Source organism: Labeo rohita, chromosome 20, assembly GCF_022985175.1.
Source record: "Labeo rohita strain BAU-BD-2019 chromosome 20, IGBB_LRoh.1.0, whole genome shotgun sequence".
Lineage (NCBI taxonomy): Eukaryota > Metazoa > Chordata > Actinopteri > Cypriniformes > Cyprinidae > Labeo > Labeo rohita.
This window is the reverse complement of record NC_066888.1, coordinates 705422-730351: the sequence shown is the minus strand read 5'-3', so window position 1 is coordinate 730351 and position 24930 is coordinate 705422. Positions and strand designations below refer to the sequence as shown.

Here is a 24930-nt window from a genome sequence, read left to right as displayed (position 1 = left end):
TTCAGCTTCATTCAAAATGAAAACAATTTTTCATTCTCCACTGACAGACATTTGTTTTTGTTTTAGGCATAAACTCACATACTTTTGTTCAGTTTCTCAGAAAACAAGACATGGATCTTTAGTTTGCATCTCAAGTAAATGTATCTTGATTTAAAGGTGTTTAGATATTTATATGGGAAAACTATAAAAAATACTGAAAAGGATATAATTTTTAGCAATTCATGCAGTATGTTTATTGTTCATGAATTTAAGACTCTCTGCTCTGATTTAAGACCTTTTTAAAGGCCTTCATTTGCGGAAGTGCAAATTGAGACTTTTTAAGACCCTCAGAAACCCTGGACTGAAACCTGCACACACTGTGAGTGGGACAGTGAGTATGAAATGCTCTCATGGGGGTCACATGCACAACGTTTTTGGAAGCAGGTAAAATATATAGTAGCATGTTAAAAGGAAGAATACATAAATACAAGCTATTGTGTTAAATAATCTTTGGCAGATCTGCAATAATATTGCTAGCATCTGTTCTTCTACAAAAATCACTGTCCTCACAGTGTTGCCAGAGATCACCAGAATAAAACAAGTGACAGTGTTTAGAGCAAGAGTAGTGTAGAAGTCAAGAATCAAGGAGAAGGCAAGAATTCCCAGTAATAAGTGACTGGTTAGTCGTAGTGTCTACAGTACACTCTATGGAAAAAAAAAACATATGAAATTAATAGTAAAGGTATACACTTTGAAAAGATATGGGCACCCCTAAAATAAAAGTATTCACTATAAACAAAACATATTATATAAATTACCCTTTTACATAATCCCCCCTCTCTTTTAATTTACTTGTTTATTATTTTATTTTATTTTATTTTATTTAATTATTAAGCGATGTGAATTACTAGGAATTAGGGATCACAATAGATTTGATATGAATATGTTCTGTATTTATTTATTTATTACATTTTTTCCCTATTTTTCATATGTAAAAGTGTTTATGTATGTAAATTATTGTTATTGTAATATATGTTATTGTTATTTTATTATTATTTATTTATTTACGTTAATGTGTTGGTGATGGGTACACTTAAGGAGAAAAAAAGTAAATGGAAGAGAAAGTAGAAGGAAAAATTAGGAATACCTATTGGTGAAGGGAAAAAAAGGGAAGAAAATTAAGTCTTTGAGCGGAAAATTGACTTGTATAATTGTATTAAATGTGTTATTTTTTTAATTGAAAGACATAATAAAGTGTTAAAAAAGAGTAGTGTAATTTGTGAAATATCTTCTAATTTGGTACATTAAGTTTATGCTACAGGTATGTGCCAAAAAATTAGAATATCGAGGGAAAGTCCATTTATTTCAATAATTTGTTTCAAATAGTGAAACTTTTATGTTTTATTAGTTCACTACACACAAAGTGAAATATTTTAAGCCTTTATTTGTTTCAATTTTGATGATTATGGATTAAAGAAAAAAAAATCCAATATTTCACAAAATTAGAATATTTCATGTGACCAATAAAAAAAAGGATCTTAAACACATGTTGGCCTTCTGAAAAGTGTGTTAATGTACTGTATTATGTCCTCAGTACTTTGTTGGGCCTCCTTTTGCACCAATTACAGCATCAAGGCGGCGTGGCATGGAGGCGATGAGCCTTTGACACAGTTGAGGTGTTATGGTAGCCCAAGTCGCTTTGATATTGGCCTTCAGCTCGTCTGCATTTACCCCATAGATTTGTTGTGGGTTTAAGTCAGGCGAGTTTGCCGGCCAATCAAGTACAGTTATTCCATGGCTATTAAACCAGGTACTGGTAGTTTTGGCTTTGTGGGCAGGTGCCAAATCCTGCTGGAAAATAAAATCATCATCTCCAAAAAGCTTGTCGGCAGCAGGAAGCATGAAGTGCTCTAAAATTTCTGGTAGACAGCTGCGTTGACTGTGGACTTGATAAAAGACAATGGACCCACACCAGCAGATGACATGGCTCCCCAAACCATCACTGACTGTGGAAACTTCACACTGGACTTTAAGCAGCTTGACTTTTGTGCCTCTCCGGTCTTCCTCCAGACTCTGGGACCTTGATTTCCAAATGAAATGCAAAATTTGCTTTCATCTGATAACAGGACTTGGGACCACTGGGCAACAGACCAGTACTTTTTCTCCTTAGCCCAGCACAGACGCTTCTGACGTTGTTTTTGGTTCAGGAGTAGCTTGACACATGGAATTCTACAGCTGTAGCCCATGTCATGCAGACGTCTATATGTGGTGGTTCTTGATGCACTGTCACCAGCCTCAGTCCAGTCCTTATGAAGCTCCCCCAGATTTCTGAACCGCCCTTGCTTGACAATCCTCTCAAGGCTGCGGTCATCCCTGTCACTTGTGCACCTTTTCCGGCCACATTTTCCCTTCCTCTTAACACTCTGTTAATATACTTCGATACTACGCTCTGTGAGCATCCAGCTTCTTTTGCATTTGCCTTTTGAGACTTTTCCTCCTTATGGAGGGTGTCAGTGATGGTCTTCTGCACAAGCGTCAAGTCAGCAGTCTTCCCCATGATTCTGAAGCCTACTAAGCCAGACTGAGACAATTTAAAGGCTGAGGAAACCTTTGCAAGTGTTTTGCGTTAATTAGCTGACTAGATTGGGACATCTTTAATCCATAATCATTCAAATTGAAACAAATAAAGGCTTGAAATATTTCACTTGGTGTGTAGTGAACTAATATAACATACAAGTTTCACTTTTTGAAACAAATTATTGAAATAAATGGACTTTCCCTCGATACTCTAATTTTTTGGCACATACCTGTATACTTTAAATTGAAATTAACAATGTTCCCACAGAGAAGCTGGGTTGGAAAGTTACCAATAAATATTTTCTTTTGTAGAAGCTACTGCCTTATTTCCTCAATGGGTGTCAATTATCGTATCATGAAATGTGCATTTTTTAAGCTGTTTTCTGGTCCAGAGGGTGAAAATGGTACATCTGATCACTTCAGTGCAGCATAATCTCCTCCAGTGTTGGGGAAAGTTAACCTTTTTTAAAATAATGCAATACAATATTACAGTATGTTTCTTCATATAAAAGTAACTAACTGCGTTACTTAATTATTTTTTATGTAAAGTAATGCTTTTGTGTTACTGTTTGTCACCTGGGCTGGGTTCACTTATTTGTTTTTAATAACAAAAAACAGAAAAGTTATTATTTTTAAAAGTTATTATTTTTGGTGACTGTAAAGGCCCTTTCAGACCAAAAATCAATAAGCCTCAAGCTGAAAGAAAATGCCAACTGCAACTCACTCCTGATTTCTCTCAACGTAGGGACAGTATAGCTGTCAGTGAATGAATAGGAAACCAAAGTAACTTCCGTTATTTCTTTAAAAAGTAACTCAGATATTGTGTGTGTAAGTTTAAAAGTACAGTAATGTATTACTTTACTAGTTACCTGAAAACAGTAATCTGATTACATAACTTGCTTTACTTATAATGTGTTATCCCCAACACTTCTCTACTCAACACGACTGCCATGCTCGACTTCAACACTTTTTCAGTACATCATTAACACTACGTATGATCAGTAGTGATGCTTGACCTGGGAGTGCAGTACAGGACTTACTCTTGTTGCTCCTGCTGCAGACAGCGCTCACTGCAGTGAAGTCCGTTAGACAGGAAGTCCACCACGGAGCCCTTCCTGTTACAGCGGACACACACGAGCCCTCGCTGGGCCCACGCCATCTCCTCCTTTGAGACTTTACCCTCGGAGAGAGCTGAGGAAAATCCACACAAATTTTTATTAAATAACAAAACGTAACTCACTGACACATCATTACTGACCAATGATCACCTCCAAAATCAGACAAGCCTGTGCTCTTTTCAAATGTAAGTCTACAGAGAATCTGTGTGTTTGGATGGTTTTAAAATTGTCATTCAACACTAAACCGTGTTGCCAGGTCACTTATAATAGTGACACAAGGTTAAATGAATCTTGAGAAGTTCCTGTTGTTACTCTCATTTCCAAATGAACATGCAGGACATCAGTAATATCACTTACATCTGCTCCGCTGTCAATCAGTATCACTACTCTTACAAAAAAAGTATTTACATTTATTTTAAAGTTTAAGTATACTTTCCAGTCACCTTGATGTAGCAATTATTCTAAAATGAACGTACAAGTAGTATGTTTTTAAGTGCACTATTTTAATACTTAAGGGAACAAAATTGGTCCTATTTTTTGTTTAAAGTGCCATTTTAAGTGTACTATAAGTGCAAGCTGGTTTACAATTACAGCTAGTTTCTTCTGTGCTGAAACTATATGCTAAAAAAAATCACTTTGAAACAATTTTCACTCTGAACATGTCTACATTTTTTACAGATAATTACAAAGAAACAGCAATTAACACACTGAATTAAGCATTTAAGTATACATTTTGTTTTTATTATTAATTTTTACTAATAATTGAAGTTTGTTATTATTTTGACGTATAAAGACGTATAAAGTATTTTGTTGTAAACTTACTTAATCTTTTTTTATTCACAACTTATAGATGAACTTATACTATACTGTTATTTTACTGGCCCTGGACCACAAATCCAGTTTTCAGTAGCACAGGTACATTTGTAGCAATAGCCAACAATACATTATATGGGTCAAAACTATCGAATTTATGCCAAAAATCATTAGGATATTAAAGGGGTCCTATTATGCTCTTTAATAGAGTCTTGATTTTGTTTTGGGGCTGTACTAGAACATGCTTTCATGCTTGGTGGTTCGAAAAACACATTATTTTTAACATAATTTACATTATTACAATTCATGTCTCCCAGCCTGGCACAAATGGCTCGATTAGTTTCGGGTTCCGCCTTCCGAGAAACAAATGTGATGTGTTGAGATTGGCAAACAGCTTAGACGGTGTTTCAGTACTGCCACGCCCCTTGTCAAAGAAGTAAGTTCTGTGTACAAGCTAGATTAAAGTGATTCTTACGTTTTAAATATAGATATTTTTCTTACAAAAACGCATCGATTCGCTACAAGAAGCCTTTATTAACCCCCCGGGGCTGTGTGAGGCAAATACACCAAGTCATATACACCTAGGATGCATGGAGGATGAGTAAATAATGCGCTACAGTAGTGTTAGGTCCTATCGTCAGCCTGCGAGATCGCCAATACATGATATTATCGTGCTAATTTATTTAATTATTTACATTTGTAAATAATTTATTTCATTGCCCGCAACCAGCTCCAGCATAAGGCTAAAAGCAGCTTAACATTATCAAAGAACATCATCACTGATTAGCCTAGCCCATTCTAGTGCAAGTTTATGCATTTTAAAAAACATTCGTTATAAGTGCAGCTAACGTTATGAATAAATCTCTTACCACACACTGCACACGTCTGTGGCGCGTTACTGCTCTGAATCGGCCAGTCTAGTCAATGCTTGTGTTTATACCTGCTGCGGTGCGGCTCGTAGAAGTGGTTCTCCGTGCTGCATCATTAGGGTAATCCCCCGCCTCATCCCCCACAACAATCGGAATTTCCGTAGGCGGGATTTATTTTAATGATATTCTAACGGACTGCGTTGTGACATCATTGCATGCGGAAAACAAATGTTGTAGTCCAAAGAAGCCGTTCGTTGTAGTTCTTGAAAAGGATTTTTTTTTAATGAAATATCTCCCTTTGGAGTGGACTTTGAGATTTGTAACTTTGTAGATCTTTTTTTATGCCCACACATTCACACAACACACTGACTAAAGTTCAGAAAGTGAAAAAGCATAATAGCACCCCTTTAAGTAAAGATCATGTTCCATGAAAATATTTTGCAAATTTCCTACTGTAAATATATCAAAACTTAATTTTTGATTAGTAACATGCATTGCCAAGAACTTCATTTGGACAAATTTAAAGGTGATTTTCTCAATGTTAATTTTTTTGCACCCTCAGATTCCATATTTTCAAATAAATGTATCTCGGCCAAATATTGTCCTATCCCAACAAACCACACCTCAGTGGAAAGCTCTCAGATGATGTATACATCTCAATTTTAAGAAAAAAAAAAAAGACTGGTTTTGTGGTGCAGGGTCACATAAATTTCACATTTTAGTTTATTTCACATTTTTAGTTTATACTTTAAAGTGCACTCTATGTAAACAACTAGTTTAATAGCTTTTATACTGCAAGTATATTTGTAACTTTTTTTCTTTTTTTATGTGAATTAAGCACCATACTTACAAACGGAAAAAAACTGTAACCTAAAAACATAAAGTTAACAAGTTTTAATCAAGTCAAAAATATTATTTAATGTCACCGAACAAACCAAAATGCTTTGATTTATACCCACAGAATTCAATCATATGATTTAAACCAGGCAGACGTCGTTCTTTAAGGTAAGAATTCCATTACCACTTTTTTTTTGCATTTTTACTTAGCGAACATTATTTCAGGTAACTGTTTTGTGACAGTATTGTAGTGAACGTTTTGTATCTGTTCACTTGCACTAATACGATTAGCTGTAATTGCTGTGAAAATGAGGCTTTTGTCTTTTCATTTGACTCCAAATGATTCACAGTCTCAGCCTTTAAAGGGCACCTATTATGCAAAATCTACTTTTAGAAGGTGTTTGGACAGAAATGTGTGTTGGAATTGTGTGTACACAGCCATCTTATAATGATAAAAATACATTCAGTCTTTTTCTTAATCTTCATAAAATCAAACCAGGCTCAAAAAACAAGCACTTTGGAGCCTGTCCGCAAAATTATGTCATATTTCGGTAGTCCCATCCACTGCTATTGACTGAGAGGTACGTGTTACCATATCAGACATTTTGTCTGCGTGCAGGAACACCCTTGCTCTTTTTCATGATCATAAAACATTTAAGGAAGTTAGTGTTTCTGCTGTAAATGTCTATTGATGCTTTTTAGGAGTTTTACAAAATTTTCTGTAAGTCTAAGCACAACTACGATTTGGTTTTACAAATGTTTGTAAGAGTCTATTTATATATCTTTTTGTAAAGTTCACTGATATTTTTCTATACCTGTAAATAAAAAAGGAAAATTAAATTATGCAAGTTTTTATGGATCACTTGACGAATATAACAAAAACAGGAAGGTGCAGAGTTTATCTTGTTTTGACTATTTATACATTTATTGGATTTAACTAGGAAAACGTGAAGCTAAACGTTTTATAAGATCATCTAACAGGCTACTGCAGTTATTTTCTATTCATTGGCACTCACTGTACACTGTAAAAAATTAAAAACACAATTTGTTGAGTCAGCTTAAAATAATTTGTTACCCTGCTGCCTTAAAATTTTAAGTTCAGTCAACTAAAATAAGTTTATTCAACTTGAAATGTTAAGTTGTACTAAGTAACAGCTTAGATATTTGTGTATGCTAAACTTAACAGATGGGTAAGCAACCCAGCTGCCTTAAAATTTTAAGTTGATTCAACTCAAATATCTAAGTTGTCACTTAGTATAATTTAACATTTCAAGTTGAATAATCTTTTTTTGAGTTGACTGAACTTAAAATTTTAAGGCAGCCAGGTTACAAATTATTTTAAGTTGACTCAACAAATTGTTTTTTACAGTGTAGGTGCATTTACATGGAGCACTGTAATCGGTTTTAAAAGTCCAATCCGAATGAAAATGCTGCATATAAACACCTCAATCGAAATAAAAAAAAGCTCAAACTGAATAAAACTGTAATCAGTTTGAGAGGGGTGGGATAAAAAAACCTTTCTATAAACCGAACAAAATTCAAATTCTGCCATGTAAATGCATTAAACAGATTACTTTGCGTCTACGTCAAGCAGGACAGGTGTCGCACCAAAGTGAGGGGCATTTGCGGGCCGTGCCTCCCGTCCATCCTCTCTCCTCCTTACTAAACATGATAGATTTCGAAAGCGAAAGTGAAACCAGTAAAACAGTGCACATAAGAAAGCAACTGCACGCTTTCGCGATCATCAGCAACTGCACATGATCACAGATGGCACGCTTTGACTCATTGTTCAGCAACTCTTGATAAGTAATCGTGTATTTGTTCCATTTAAGTACAGTACAAATACCAGTCCTCTCACGCTCGCTTATGTTGCTTCTCCTCTCTCTTTATTGCCATACGCAAAACAGAGACGTCTAGGCTCTGCCCCCTTCTGGAGTTGGGCAGGAATTTAAAGGAACACACCCCTGAAACAGCACTTTTTAGACCCACCTCAAAAATAACACTTTTCAACACGTTATAATAAACCATCTGTATTGTATTTGGATCTGAAACTTCACAGGCATAAGAGAGCCATAAGATTAATATTACATCTTTAGGGCCCTATAATTTCCGCAATGCAGAAAACACGGACGGAATCGCAGAATCTAGTCATAAAAACGGGAATTTACAGAATAACGCGGAATGTCACAGAATTTGTCAAAGCTTGAATGAATTAATCAAAAGTAGGTCATTACACTTAAATCAAACCGCAATATGGACTAGTATCTGTAAATATTATGCCGCAAAAATACCATTTAAATGTGAATCCTGCATGTTCTGCGTGTCTCTGTTTTAATGAATGGAGCAGAATGAATGAGGACATAAATACACAAACAATATCTGCTGAGAGTCACTTCATGAGCATTTGACGGTTCCATCTTAGGAAAACTAGCGTTATATCATATACACACAGAAATGTAAAGGTAGACACGGCAACCCGTCAAAATAAAAGTCCGGTTTAACTTGAAGACATTGTGCCAGATATATATTACTACTATTACTACTACTACTACTAATATAAAACAAACATTACAAACAATATATTTTAGGGTAAAATCACACAACATTTCTTCCATGTTTTAATTTTAATAGTAAATTCCCCTTTGTTTGCCAAAAAAGTTTGCTTAATTTTCAATAATTAAAAGATAAATGAAATTTATGTTTTATGCCTTCATTTGATAACCAGAACATTTTAAATACACAACACAGAATTTCTGAGGGTAAAAAAAAAACCTTTCATAAGGCTATTTTAAGAATAAATTTGAATAAATTAATTTTGCATTCAAATGATTAGACATGATAAACACAGAACTTGATAACAATGAAACATATGGTGAGGAAAAAATAAAACATTTCATAGGGCCCTAAACATGTCATTTTTGTTAAACCTTTATTAAACTGATGTGAAATTGTATAAGTTTCATAATTTTAATTAATTAGAAATGCTCTTTGATTAATAAAATTTAATTTAACCATTAAAAAGGAGTTGAGAAAAATTAAAACGGGAAAAAATGGAATCCAGAAAAATTAAAATGGAAAAACAAATTTGGAAAAAAATAAAACGGATTTTATAGGGCCCTGCATCTTGTAAAAGGGGCATAATAGGTGCCCTTTAAATTATGTTACTGTGTAATTAAGGGAAAATGGCAGATGAAAATGCTTTGCAATCTCACAATTCGTTCCAGCCCACCCAAGAATAACATCCAATCATTTTTACCACTTTATGAGCACAATGAAGTGAAAATCACAGAAATCTCCAGTTTATTCCTGGAGATAAACTGTTGTGTAACACTAGTTAGAAACAGTAACTGAGGGGACAGGGCTTAAGAGCAGTTACAAACCCAAACACGAGTGTATAATGGTGCGTTTACCCTCTTGTGCAGTGGGGACGCTCCATGTGGTGGTGGCGTGAGCTTTTTTGCCCCTCTCCTCCTCCATCTCGTCCGTTATGACCTCCAGGACCCCAAACTCATTCACCCGGAACTAATGTACACACACACACACACACACGAGAGACGCTCACTCACTGTCTGCACCAATGAATGTACACAACTAACCTACACGCTCCTGTAAGACCATCACTGAAACATCATAAAGATTTAATGCAGCAAACGGGTCACGTTTAGGTTCATAGACAGACTCTTTATATAATAAAAGCCTATATGTATTTGCTAACCTTGAGCTCGCTACCAGGCAGTGTTCCCACTCCGTCCTTCCAGTCCATCGCCCCGTACACATCAAACTCTGGAGTGGCTGTGCTCGGGCCCGACGACTCCATCACACCCGCACACAGCTAATCTGAAAAAACACCATAAAATAACCCACAGAAATGCCAAGACCACTCTTCTATATATGAGCACTATTCACAATATTCCACTGAAAGTCATTACAAACAACACTGAAACTCTTATGTGCTCTTTGTTCTTCATCTAAACACACTTTGTGTGTTTTTACTACAGAGGAACAAAGTTAAATGTTGATTTAGTAGCATTTTTATGTGCAGATAAGCACGCATTTAACTTCAGTATGTGCAGTCGGAATCTGAATCCATAACATCTGAATCTCATGATACAATGGTCATGTTTCACCCCAAAATATAAGAAAAGAAGAAAATTGTTTTGCATACACATTTGCATTGTAACATGTCATTTTCATGCCAATTAAATGTTCATAAAATGTCTTTTTCTTTAGTTTCTTCAGTAAATACGGCCCAGGCGTGTTCTTGACAGGTCAGATGCATATGCTACTGTAAAATCATTTAAAACAAGTTATTTTGCACTGTTTTGCACATTGAGACAGTTCAACTCATTTGTAAACTCACTTTAAATTATAATCTATAAAATGAAACCATCAGAAGAAGACTAGTTGTTTCTTATCTGTCCTTCAAATCAATGTCAAACGTTCTTTTGCCTGTTACCCCTGGACACCCACGAAGCAGTACAACGCAAACACTGTTTCTATAGGTGAGGTAACAAGCTAAACTAGAAGACGGCATAAACGTTGTGTTAACGTGCAGTCTTTAGGGTGTCTGCTCAGGCAAGTTTAACGCGAGAGTGAGTGTACTAGTGCCGCATGAGGCCTAGCGCATGCGAGTCGTTCCCGGATCCGCCAGCAGAGCGCGCTGTTGCCCGCTGCTCATCCGCGGCGCTGGAAACTTTCAAGCCCTATTCAACAATGAAATCAAAAAGAAATGCTCGCAACATTGTAACATATCACAAGATTGTGTGTGCGCGTCGCGTGTTTTGATACATTTTAACACGGTTTCGCATGACACACCTAAGTCAGAGTTTAATAACAGTCGCGTATATGAACGTGAAACGATTTTCGCTGCTGTAGTTGGTATTTATAGGTATTTGTTATGTTATATAATTAAACAAAGTTATTTTTTCCCACAAAAATGTGAAATCTCCGTGCAAATGCCTTACTTTTCTACGTGAGGTGCATTATTTCGACATCTGTTTGAATAACAGTTTTTTTTAGTAATGCTTTAGATCAAATTTGAAGACGACAGTGATGATGATTAAAAAAAATACATGTGAATTTTCCACCTTGAGTTTTCCTGCGCAGGGTTTTTCTGTTCAACGCGTTTTCTGCCGTTTATTCCCAGGTTTGTGTGTATTTCTTACGTGCAGCTCTATTGTATTAAAATAGTTTCCACTGAATGAGGTGAAATGATTCAGCTCGACGGCGACAGTGCAGGATTATTTTCCCCCTAAATATCGACGCCGATGAGCCGTGATGACATTTTTCAGACGGCACGGTATCAGATATTAAAACACTTTTCTTTAATGTGTTTTAAAGGCAGTTTCTCAAAATGGCGGAGCAGGAATTATATTCACTATATAATTGAAAGACACGGGCCTGGCGAATCGCGTCATTATTGCTGATCAATGACATTTAAAGTAAATGATTGAGCTGATCGCAGGGCTGATCGAGACATGTTTTGTTTCGCACGATCAGTTCCTGCCGTTTCCAGCATACAGGAGCGAATGCACTACTGCTTTGCATTATTCTACACAGACTCATAAATATATGCTTAATTCGTGCCATCAGCCACACGTGTACACTTTGTTCCTGTCTATCGACTGCGTCTATTTTGAGTGTCATTCATTAGCGTTATTCTTTATTTCATACTCTCTCTGTGTCTCTCTTCCTGCTGCTCATATTATTGATGACACGTCCAGGCGTTTTCTACTTTATATCTAACTTTCATTATTATTCCGTCACATTAAAGCTCCCGCGAAAGTCTAAGACGGCGCGTAAAGGTCTATTAAAGAGCACAAAATGCTACACGAGCAGTTTATTCTAGCGTGCGATTGTTTTAATTTGTCTGTTTCTTACCCAAATTCTCCCACGAGTACTGAGAAATTGGCCAGGCGGACTCCAGTGCGCATGCGCGCAGCCGTCGCGCTTCACACTCGCCCATCATGACAATATCGAAAGTTTTGCGCTGAAACAATTCCGACGAATCTCGACGATGTCGCGCACGTTCGCCGACCCACCGGTCCCCCCCGAAACCTGCCTGCGGCTCTTTCAACGTGCGGCGACGCGGTCCGATGGCGTAAAACATCGCCATTGCTGTTTTGTTACTAAAAATAAATTCCTGCGTGCTACCCAGCCGTCCAAAATCTACAGAAACGTCTCAGTAAATACAAACGATCAAACTCTTGAGTATTTGCTGAGGTTTTATTGCGCGGAGATGGACAAATGTGACGCAAACAAACGCTGCGAAGGCTAACGCCACTGCGCTAGTCGTGCAGTTCAACATACTGTATCTATGAACTACCGAACTGTACAAACAACACCGTAACGATACTGAACAACACTAAACTACGCTGTACAGAGCAACAAAATAGCCCTGAACTATGCACAAACTACGTCTGGATTTAGAGCACAACGCGTTGTAGTGGACTTCACACTAGAACTGCTGAGCTGCGCGTAATAACATGAAATATACCAAACGACACCAAAATAAATTCAATTAACCAGCTTAGAACTAAACTAGAAACTGCTAACCTAAACTATTCGGATTTATAGCCGTGCTATACTAAGCTCAGTCTTGAAATTAGTGTTTCTGTAAGCCTTCCTATCTCTTAAAAGTGTTTAACTGTTTAATGCACTTGTGTAAATAAAAGCACATATACCTCACACTTTTATTTTCTGATGCTGACACAGGATCATAACACCTAAATAATGCCAACAAAGTAGAATTGATCTTTGCATAAAACTCTAAATGACAAACAGTGATAAAATAAACTGGCCATATAGCTTACCCAAACAAGCACTCTAGCTGGTTTTATTTATTTAGCCAGCTACAACGGCTGTTATTACTGTACACTGCCTAGAATTTTAATTCAGGCTTTAACTATATTGTTGTTGCACTTTATCAACCAATCTAGAACTCAAGGTATCTGTCAGGTAATCCATTTAGACTAAAGATGCAGATATTTCATTTGCTAATTTATTGAAATGACCGTGATCACTGCGGTGCAGTCTGGAGTTGCATGCCTGCAGTAGGTGGTTTTGGTTTTAGTTTTAATTTAGCCGCTTGCACTGGCTCAGTGTCACGCTAACATAAAGAATTTATGTGGCAAATTGAGTTCAAAGGCCAAAGTGACAGATTTTCAAGGCCGAGGTGAGGTTTTAATTACAGCCCTTGTCACACTATATACATTTCTGCAATTCCAACTTATCTAGTTTCAGGTTTAGCACTGGACCTGTCTGTAGTTACTGTACCTCTACATATTAAATTCTTCTGTTAAATTTCTAATGCTGGTCTTGTAGGATGTACTGATCACAGATCACTATCACTGAGATTTTAAGATAGTTGACTAATCTTTAAATATTTCCTAATTTATAAGAAACTTTATTTCCTTACCCTTCACTCTTACAGGAGTAGTTCACTCAAAAAAGGCATTTCAAGATGTAAATGAGAAATCTTCATCAGATTTCGAGAAATGTGTCATTCCATCACTTGCTCACCAACTGAGCCTCTGCAGTGAATGGGTGCCGTCAGAATAAGAGTCCAAACACCACTCCAGCCCATCAATTAACGTCTTGTGAAGCAAAAAGCTGCATATTTGTAAGAAACAAATCCATCTGTAAGATGTTTTTTAACTAAAAGTCCATAAAAACACTTCCTCCAGTGAAAATGTCCTGTTGTCTCTCATATCAAAATGCAACCACATATTTTGTTTAGAGCTGTTTTGGCTTGTAAACAGTGCTTGATCTGTGCATATTTCTCTCCTGATTCAGACCAGACTACTTTTTCACTGGAGGAAGCGTTATTGTGGAATATAGACTCATATTTAGACGGAAGCAACAAACACGCAGCTTTTCTCTTTTGTTTAACTGATGGACTGGAGTGGTGTGGATTACTTGTGGATTATTGTGACGTTTTTATCAGCTGTTTGGACTCTCATTCTGACGGCACCCATTCACTGCAGAACATCCACTGGTGAGCAAGTGATGTAATGCTACAATTTTCCAAATCTAATGAAGAAACTCTACATCTTGGATGACCTGAGGGTCAGCTAATTTTAATTTTTGGGTGAACTATTTCTTTAAAAGTAAAGTTTATTTATTGGCCTCAGTGGTTCCATGAAGAACCTTTAACATCCATGAAACCTTGTACAAAAGGTTCCTTTAGATTATTCAGTTGTTCTTCACACTATATATATATACATATATATATATATCAGTGTTTGCATTCATCCTAAATTTGTTCAGGTCGGGGCTTTGTGCAGACCACTTACGTTCCTCTGCACAAAACTCAAGAAATTACATCTATATGGACTCGCCTTGCTCACATAACTGGTGACAAAGTTGTGAAAATGCAATTCTGTTGAATCACACTGTATGTGTAGCATTGAGAAAGGTCTTCACTGGCTTTACTGTATGGGAAGATCCAAACCTGTTAATTAGAATTGGGTGGCCACATTAAGTTTTTAATCATAGTTAAGTGAGTCTAGAAGTGAATGCAAAATACAGTTGGTCAAATTGGTTTGACTGAATGTTGCCAGTTTTAACCATAAGAATGTTCTTTATTTAAACTAAAGTTTCCTCCTAACAGAAATGACCCAGGTTTGATTTCAAGCAAGCAGGCCTAAATTTTGTTTAACCCATGCTTTCAGTTAATGCATAGTGTTAATCTGAAATCTGCATCATTTCTAAAATGCGCTCATAAGTTAGCAGTGTTATAGAACAGAAACAAATCAATGTCCTTACAGTCAACTGTGCTAGCAGGATGCTAATGTGAGGTATTCTAGCACAGCCTTACTTAACAAGGATATTTTTAGTGTGTGTGGGTAATTAGGTAGTGTAGACCGGGCCTGGAGGTGGGCTTTATCCTGTCCAGATTTACGGAAGCGTTTTAGTGTGTTGCTAATCTTATTAAGAGCAGCCATGACAGATGCGCAGATTCAGTCTTATGCTACCTGCGAGAGCGCCGATCAAAGAATCGCCGGCCATTCATGTTGTTGGACTACTGTTGCCGGTGTTGTGGGACCACGCTGATCAAACGCCATGGCCAACTGCCCATCAACAGCAAGCTCCATGACACTTGGGTAAAGTCTGATTATCTTTGTTTGGTGCAGCAGATCTGATCCTGTGTCCCTGTAGCATAGTTCATTTATAACAGCAGCCATATTTTTAAAGGCCCTCGTTTCAGACAACTTTCAATGTTAAAGACTTCTATTGTGAAAGAGTGACTGAAAAACCAATGTACAAATATTTCCCAAAAGCACTGAGTGTGGTCGTGTTGTGTGCTTGTCGTCAGGCTGTTCTTCAGAATCTGTTGATGTGTATGGTGTGCTTCTACTCTCTCTACTATATTGTGGTCAGTCTCTGCATCGGCATTCTCAGGTAAGATTTTCCACATTGAGCGACACAACTTCCTCTCTCTCGGTCTGTCTTTCTGTGTATGCCTGCCTCTTATGTGGTGTCTTCTGACTTCCTGTAGTACAGAAAAAAAGAGTCTACGTCAGTATTTCTCAACCCTTTTTATAATATTAGCCATATGGACTGTTAGATGCTTTATATGCATTCATTAAATTGTCAGTTCCTCTATTCAACATATGAACAGTTCATCATGTTATTAATTAGAATATTGTTGGGCCTATGCAGTCTTTTATGGTTTAGACTTTTTTTTTTTTGGTAAAAACAACAGTTCCGGTACTGTATTGGGTCATTTTCACATAACTGAGACATTCTCTATATATAACCTTTTCATTTTCACATTTTCAATTTTCATTTGAGTTTTATTTAAAGTTTTAAAGTTTTTTGTTCTGTTTTTGTCATTTTTAGTCATTTATGTTTTTCATAGATATGTCTATATAGTTTTTTTTTCCAGTTTTATTTTTTTGTAGTACATCAAATGATACTAAATTAAAGCAAGAAATTTTGTATTGGCAAGTATCTTAAAAAAATAGGTTTTATATTTATATCAGTTAAAATAATTTTTTAAATAATGAAAATGTGTTTTAATGGTTTTAATTTTAGTTTCAGTTTTGGTTAACTATAAAACCCCTAGTTGGGTTATTATTTGTAACTCTAAAATTTGGATCCTAAATTTTGCGATCTATGCAACATTAGCATAAGCATAAATCATAAGCATATTCCTTTTTTTATTAGAGAAGAATCGGTTTGTGTTGTGAATTGTTAATGTTTTATGAGGCACCATTTTATATGAATTCATGCAATGTGATTTGTATGAAAACATGTCATACAAACAGTGTCAGTGAGGCTTAAGCAAACTTGAAAACATGTGAAAGGGATTTTATGAATTAACACAAATGAACACAAGTTCACCAAAACATAAAATAGGTAGGAATTGCAGAAAGATTGAGTTGTTTTTTTATCTTGAAAAAACTTTACTGTATTGCAGTCATAAAAACTATTAACATGATAACAGCATCACATTATTGATTTGAAGCACTAAAAGCAGAAATAAATGAACGCTGTTTGGATGTTTATTTGTTGTTGTCAGGGTGGAAGAGGTGGACAGCTTGTTAGCACCTTTTGACTACACCACTCAACCATCATGGCAAAGTCCCAAATATTTAGGTAGGCTGGCTTCAAATGTCAAGTTCATACTTTGTGTTGTGTAAAGCTGTAGTAAACTAAATACTGGCTCAAGATTGTCACTTACAGTCACGCAGACTTTGGATTATGTCTACTTATTGTGGTATTGCTATGGTGTGCAGTTATGGGCTGATCATAGGCCGATGCCAATGATATCTAGAGCAGAGGGCTGTTTCATAAAACAAGTTTACCAAAGTAACCAGGTTTTTTTCAGTTAGTCTGACTTTTTGTCACTTGATTTGGTTTCAGAAAGCAAATTTACCATAGCTCAAGCTCATTTACACTGGCAGCTTAGGGAAACTAACCTGGTCCAGAGCAGGCTAACTGTCAGGCTAAGCTAAGTTCATATAATACTGACCAATAGGAACGCACTGATATTACAATACAATTATTTATATAATGCAATTACTTTATTATCAGTCCAAAAATAAAAGTATACAGAAAATGCAAATAAAAAAAAAAGGCTACAACCGATTGTATTTAATGTACTGTGCCCGAAACATAAACATATAAAACATTTTAACGTAGTTGCTACTTACACATTCAGTTGATCAGCGGTTTCTAGCAATGCAGCCTTTCTCTCAGGATTTATGACAGCTGTACCTTTATGATTATTAGTGGGCCATTAAAACATTACAATTACAACATTAAAATTACTCTTTAAAGCATTAAAGCACTGAAAACACTAAATTAAAAGTTAAAATCACTTGAATTAAAAATGACAACAAACTACATTTTAACTGGTCAGAGGAATAAACTCATTTGAGCTAGTGGCCTAATTAGGGCTGTGTGAGCCAGCTTGCATTTGATGTACAGTTACTGCTATTATCAAAATACACTTAAATGGGCTTTAATGGGACACTTAGGATTAAAATTCTACATGTGTCATATTTAATGTCCAACAATAAATATTTTAGCAAGATGTTTTTACTTAAAATTATTGTGCTATTCTATTGCGTTCCATCTGTTTGTAGCGAGCAGCAGTGCTCTTTTACTCGCCCACTCCTGACAGCAAAACAGATTTATTTGCTTGACTTTCTAACATTTACAGATGAAGATTATAACTGTGACATGTCCGTTATGCACTGGGGAAAACACAACATCTCAAATGCGTTAAAAAACACAAATATATTCGCTGTTTTGCCATCCATGATCAACATTAAGGGCTGACATTATCTTGACTCACTGAACCTGGATCAAATTAGTGAGATTGCGTGAACTTAAATAGCTGTTTATGAAACCACTTCAGTCCCGACTGAATTGTTAGATTAATTCGAGTCAGGTTTTGGACTTTAATCTCAGCTTTTCTTAGCTTTTTTTTATGAAACAGACCCCAGGGTGGAAGACAAATGATATAATGCAGATGTGTATTTACAATATATGAGATACGACACAATTAATTAATGGTAAAGCACACATACTGTACATTTACAACTGCTGAAATTTGAAGTTATTATAAACAGAAAATGGCTGTTGGTAAAAGAGGGTTACACTCAATAACAGCCATCGTAACAACCAGTGATGATGATCTCAAAATGGCAAGTTATGTGTCTATGGTTGCACAGTTCAGTGATTAGAGAAGTTCTGATGCTACTAATCATATGCATAATTAAACATGTTTGTTTGTGTTGTCGTTTGGCTCTCATATGTTTGTTGTGCAGTGAGTGTGATCTCCACAGAGGTCACGTATGTTCTGGGTGGGCTAATATTCGCGTGGATCGTGGAGGAGTGGGTGTGGGACTACGCCATCACTGTCACACTGCTGCACGTCGCTCTGACCGTAGCAGGTGAGAACATCTACATACATGGTGAACTCTTGAGATTAAACTTATTTGGTCAAATCAGTTTGAAACAGCCGAAACAGCCCTGACCTGTCAAGACATGGACTCCACTAGACTCCTGAAGTTGTGCTGTGGTATCTGGCACCAAGATGTTAGCAGCAGATCCTTTAAAGGAGAAGTTCACTTCCAGAACAAAAAATTACAGATAATGTGCTCACCTCCTTGTCATCCAAGATATTCATGTCTTTCGTTCTTCACTCGTAAAGAATTTATGTTTTTTGAGGAAAATATTTCATGATTTGTCTCCATATAATGGACTGATATGGTGCCCCGATGTAGAACTTCCAAAATGCAGTTTAAATGCGGCTTCAAACGATCACAAATGTGGTTGTAAACGATCCCAGCTGAGGAAGAAGGGTCTTATCTAGCGTAATGATTGATTATTTTCATAAAAAAATACAATTTATATACTTTTCAATGTCAAACCCTCATCTTGTCTTGCTCTGCCTGAACAGGTTTTTTTTTTTTTTTAACGGTTCATGACAGTTAGGGTATGTCGAAAATCTCATGTCCTCCTTCAACTTCAAAATTGTCCTATATCACTGTTTTACCTTTTTAGATCTTTTTTGCATGTTCACTTTGCTAAGACTGGGTCGGTACTTCTGCAGCGATGTAGGATGATTTTGAAATGATTTTTGAAGTTGAGGGAGAAAATACAATGGGAGTTTTTCAACATACCCTGTCTTGAACCAGAATGCAGAGTTCGTGGAGGGCAAGACAAGACGAGTGTTAAAAAGTATTTAAATTGTTTTTTTTGTTTTGTTTTTTTTTATGAAAATAACTGATCTTTTTGCTAGATAAGACCCTTCTTCCTCGGCTGGGATCATTTACAACCGCATTCAGGATCTTTTGAAGCCACATTTAAACTGCATTTTGGAAGTTCAAACTCGGGGCCCCATAGAAGTCCATTATATGGAGAAAAGTTCTCAAAAAACAATAATAATTTCTTTTTGACTGAAGAAAGAAAGACATGAACATCCTGGATGAAGGGGGTGAGTACATTATCTGTAAATTTTTGTCCTGGAAGTGCCCAAACTCAGTCCTGGAGGGCCGGTGTCCTGTAGAGTTTAGCTCCAACCCCAAATAGACAAACCTGAATCAGCTAATCAAGCTCTTACTACGCATACTAGAAACATTGCCACTGCGTTTTGTGATGATAACCCGCGCATCCAATAGAAACAAATGGAACTCCTGGTAAAATTTTTGAAAACTCTGCCTCTGCCTCTGGCCAGCGTAGCACAAATCGCTTTGTATCTTAAGGGCTATACTGAACTGTATACTGAACCTTCTTCCATTGCTCCGTGGTCCAGTTCTGATGTTGATGGTTTACCACTGTTCCTTCCTTGGACCACTTTTGATAGATACTGACCACTGCAGAGTGGGAACACCCCACAAGAGCTGCAGTTTTGGAGATGCTCTGACCCAGTCTTCAAGCCGTCACAATTTGGCCCTTGTCAAACTCGCTCAAATCCTTATGATTACCCTTTCGTCCTGCTTCTGACACATCAACATTGAGGACAAAATGTTCACTTGCTGCCTAATATATCCTACCCAGTAACAGGTGCCATGATGAAGAGATAATCAGTGTTATTCGCTTCACCCGTCAGTGGTCATAATGTTATGCCTGATCGGTGTATGAGTTCAATCCCATGCATAAACGTGATGTGTCTCTGTCAGCTCAGTACTGTCATGCAGTCATATAAGTGCATCAGAGTTTTGAGAGCCATAGACTCCATTAAATAACATCCATTAGTGAAAAAAACATCTTCACCCACACAACAGCCGGTTTGTTTTGCTTTCGGCTCCTTTTGCGAATCTAGTTTACTTGTACTGTGATATTTGAATGAACTTGATTAGTGAATGCACTGAATTACTGTATGTCATTTCTTTGTCTGTGAACTAGAGCTGCAGTTCTGGAAAATGGCATAATGCTTAGTGATAAAGTATGTTTAATGAGAGGGTTGCTCACCGACAAGGCCGATATAATGAATCCTGTACTTAAATTCTGTAAAAAGCTTGAAGTATTTACTTCATGTTATTGTGAGTCTGCTGTCAGGTGACAAGCCTGACCAAAGCAGTCTTACTGAGAGCAGGACAAGCCATTCACTCTGGACATGAATGGAGAAGAGCACAGATCTAGAAAATGTGGTTCTCATGGCGAAAGGCGCTAAAGAACAGTGAGATGCTATAGACCATTTCGTCAGATGTAAACATACTGGTCCCGATACACTTTCTGTTTCTTTTTTTTTAACTTTACACAAACATTACAAAAAAAATACAACCAACATAACATTTGACTGGATGAAAATGTTACATTAGCACCTTTAAGATGTATTTGTATATGTGAAATAAAATAAAAAATAAAAAATAAAAAAACAGGAAGTGCTTCTGGACCAGTGTTGTTTACATCTAGCGAAATGGTCTATATTGGCTGACTGATAGATGTGTTAATAAACTAGCAATTAAAGGGCACCTTTTATGCAAAATTCTCTTTTACATGTTGTTTGAACGTGTGTTGGTGGTGTGTATACACAACCACTCTATAATGATAAAAATCTGCCTGCTTCTTTTTTTTTTTAAATCTCTATAAACCATAAATAGTGTCTCAGAGCTTATTGATTACAGAATCCGTAAAGTGTGACATCACACTTTACCAGCCCCGCCCACAATAGTTGACTGACATGGCAATATTAGCTGAGACTCTACCCTGAGAGAGCTGCACACAATTCGCCATGTTTATCTTCACACCAGAGCATTTAAAGTGGTCATTGGACGCCCATTTTTCACAAGTTGATATAATTCTTTATGGTCTTAATGAAGTGTCTATAACATGCTTTGGTTAAAATTTCTCAATGATAGTGTAAAAAAAACACTTTTTTTACCTTGCCAAAATCAGCTCTGGAAAAATCATCCTGTTCTGGTTGATGTTGCTTTAAATGTTAATGAGCTCTGCTCACCCCGCCCCTCTCTTCTCTCTGTGGAGTGACGAGCCTGTTTACTTGAGCCGCTTTTAGCCGCGTTTAGCCACACCTTATTAGGAAAGGCGATTGCAAAGATTCATTAAAAAACCTTTATAATCACTTCTGCTGTAATTGAAGCTGGATCACGGATGATCTGTTCAATAAATGATCTGTGGGGTATTTTGAGATAAAACTTCTCAGACACATTCTTGGGACACCTGAGATTTATAATACATCTTGTAAAAGGGGCATAATAGGTGCCCTTTAAAATACTATAAATGAAATAAAAGAACATGTCCTTTGTGAAGTCTATCTTGGACAGATTGGCTTTTGCGATTCAGTCCTAAATATTTTCCTTGCAATTATATGCATGCAGTGATTGCAATTATATGCATGTGTTTGTGATATATGTTTGATAAAACAGTATATTGTAAAGTACATGATGGCTGTTTATGAACCTGTTTTCAATGTGATTTTGGTTTCAGTTATGGCTGATTTTCCCTCAACAGAGCATTGGTGGATTGCTCTCGGTAAGTTCTCTCTTTTGGAAAGGTTTTGGCAGTGAAACACTTGTCATTTTAGCCTCTATCATATAGTTTAGCATCACACAAAATCAGTTAAACAGACAGAGAATATTTAACCAAGAAAATAAATACTTACCTACAATAAAGAATATGAAGCCTTGCTTTCTGGGTAACCGTTTTGTTCAGATGCCATATTAAGTGGATTGCACTGCCTTTCTGCTAGTGACATTGAGACAGTGTTTTGATTTTCTGTTGCCCACTCCTACTGCTTTGAGAATTTCCATAGTATCTTGCATCATCATTTGGGGAGAAAACTGGAAAATGTATTGCATTTTTCTTTTCTATGTATAAAAACACTAAGGGGGAACAGCTTGAGGAGGTGACAAGAAGACGCCGGATAGCAAATCTAATAATAATGATAGGATTAAACTATCACTAAAATAAATTAAAGCAGTGGCTATATATACTAAGTGTAAATAGCAATTAGATGCTATTTACACTAAGTAAAAATATCATATCTTAGCGATAGATGCTATTTACACTAGGTGCAAATAACAATGGATTCTATTTACACTAATCACTATTAATCACATTTCTAAGTGTTTTTGCAAATTTAAATGTTTCCAACACAAAAATGGATTGCTGTCTTTAAGCTTGTTAAAGCACACGCTTTTATTTGAACATTTCTGGAGTTGTTTTTGTAGAGTTGTTGATGAATTTCAAATTAAATTCACAAAATCACTTTTACTTTTTGGGATTTAAGTCTTAGGATATCTTATTGTTAAGAAGTTATTTACGATGATTTTTAAGAAGAGTCTTTTCAGAATTCTGGCACTCCAGGAGCAGGATTGAACACCCCTATTATAGGTCAAAGTTCAAAGGGCACGTGACCTTTGTATTATAAGGACAGGATTTTTTCTGATCATTTGTATTATCACTTTAGATACAAATGTTAAAAACAATGCATTAAAGTGAAATCAGAGTACTCATCTTTTATTCGTATCACAAAATAATGTGATACTGATGGTACGTCTGTCTTGTCTCTTGCAGGCTCTGGGTTATTGATGATGATTTTTGGTGGGCAGCTCCTGGCTTACAGACTCTTCAGAAGTAATTTTGTGCATCCTGCAGATCTTCAGAATTTCTGACACGCTGTGAAATATGTACAGGGACCACTTTTCTCAGTTTTGTATTTGTTTTTCTACGTCATGGGTAGTTTGAAGTAGTTTTGTTATTCCTACACAATATTTTGTTGTGTAACTGTCTGTTTATGCTGATAAAATAATTCCAGTAAACCGTGTAATTTTGGTGGCTTTTTGTGACATCCTTTGGGGAAATCTCACAACAGTCCAATGGATTTTGACTTTGATGCAAATATAATTGTCTGTGCTTACATGCAAGCTTACATTTGTTTCACTTACAGTACAGAAATGTGTGTTAAATTATTTGAATTAGAAGGAAATTTTTGGATGATTAAATCAGGCGCAAACTGTATGATTTTGGCCATGATTTGACCATCTGAGAAAGATTTTCTAGATCCTAAAGATCCTCCTGTCGTAGGCCAGAATCTGTAGTCTTCACTTGCTAGACATGTTTGCCGACAGCTGAATAATAACCACTGCAATTGAATTTTGCCTTCAAAGAAGTTTTGAGGCACAGTCCTGCAGTGTGACTTCATATACGATGAACGTCAAATCAAGAACCGTTAGGAGCTCAAAACCTGATGATGCAATTACAGCGACAACAACAGATTGATAAAGACAATCTCTGGACAAGTCTTGTCGGGTGCCTGTTTTAACAGTCTTTGCTGTTCTCAGACTGCCTGTAAATATCACTTTGGCATTCATTTAGCCATGCCCTAGCAACCACTATGAATTACCCTAGCAACTTAATCCAAAAGAAGAATATCTTCCGATCTGAATGTCATAGAGGCATGGGGGTTGCTTTATAACATTCATACTGGCAAGCAGCATTTGGAGCATCATCACTGGCAGCTGCCAAACCACTCCCTAGCGACCAAACAGAGTACCCTAGCAACCAAATAGGACTCCCAACATGCTAGTAGTGAATAGCTACATGCTAATAGTAATTATATAATGCTACAACATGCTATTAGAATCTTAAGAACATGCTAGCATGATGCTAGGTAGATGTTAATCATGCTAACTTTGTGTTAACAACATGCTAATCATGCTAATTTCATGTTAACAACAGGCTAATTGTCTTCATATGTTTGTAGCATAATGCTAACAAAATTGAAAACAAAAGCCTAGTTCCGAGTTATGCCACAACAAGCACCACTCACTTTCATAATACTCACAGTTATTTTTATTATTTACTGTTCCAATCCTAACCATCAACCTTCTCTGCTGAATAAAACTGCTAATACCAGCCTAGGCAGTTTAGCTGGTTTTAACTGGTCACCCAGGCTTGTTTTAGCTGGTCAAAGCTGGTCACCCTGGTGAAAAAAACAGCATATGCTGGTTAGGTATGTTTTGATACTGGTTTAAGCTGGTCTTTAGCTCGTTTATGCTGGTCCTTTGCTGGTTTATGCTGGTCATGTTGCTGGTCAAGGACCAGCATAAACCAGCAAAGGACCAGCATAAACCAACAAAGGACCAGCATAAACCAACAAAGGACCAGCATAAACCAGCAAAGGACCAGCATAAACCAGCAAAAGACCAGCATAAACCAGCTAAGGACCAGCATAGACCAGCAAAGGACCAGCATAAACCAGCTAAGGACCAGCATAGACCAGCAAAGGACCAGCCTAAACCAGCTAAGGACCAGCA

The 24930-nt window shown here is 36.7% G+C and overlaps 2 protein-coding genes across 5 annotated transcripts in view; one reads left to right on the top strand and one right to left on the bottom strand.

Moving 5' to 3' along the window:
- The window catches only part of l3mbtl3 (L3MBTL histone methyl-lysine binding protein 3), a 69677-nt gene extending 57407 nt beyond the window's left edge, over window positions 1-12270 (bottom strand). The window contains exons 1-4 of one of the 4 annotated variants that reach the window (XR_007829969.1): window positions 12074-12268; window positions 9909-10030; window positions 9604-9715; window positions 3597-3747 (exon numbers count right to left, since the gene is read on the bottom strand). Coding sequence is in view for 3 of the 4 variants with exons in the window: in XM_051138601.1 (XP_050994558.1) it covers window positions 3597-3747; window positions 9604-9715; window positions 9909-10010 (365 nt within the window). In the remaining variant the exon portion in view is untranslated. Of the gene's footprint in view, window positions 1-3596; window positions 3748-9603; window positions 9716-9908; window positions 10031-11280; window positions 11410-12073 lie in introns of those variants that run through there. The other 3 variants (XM_051138601.1, XM_051138599.1, XM_051138600.1) reach the window with 3 other exon arrangements.
- Window positions 11402-23428, top strand: tmem244 (transmembrane protein 244). Its single transcript, XM_051138610.1, has 7 exons — window positions 11402-11492; window positions 15031-15297; window positions 15510-15595; window positions 16719-16795; window positions 18475-18600; window positions 22100-22144; window positions 23189-23428. Exons 2-7 carry the CDS (start codon window positions 15205-15207, stop codon window positions 23284-23286), a joined length of 525 nt encoding a protein of 174 aa, XP_050994567.1. The 5' UTR covers window positions 11402-11492; window positions 15031-15204; the 3' UTR covers window positions 23287-23428.
- Window positions 23429-24930: the final 1502 nt, after the last annotated feature.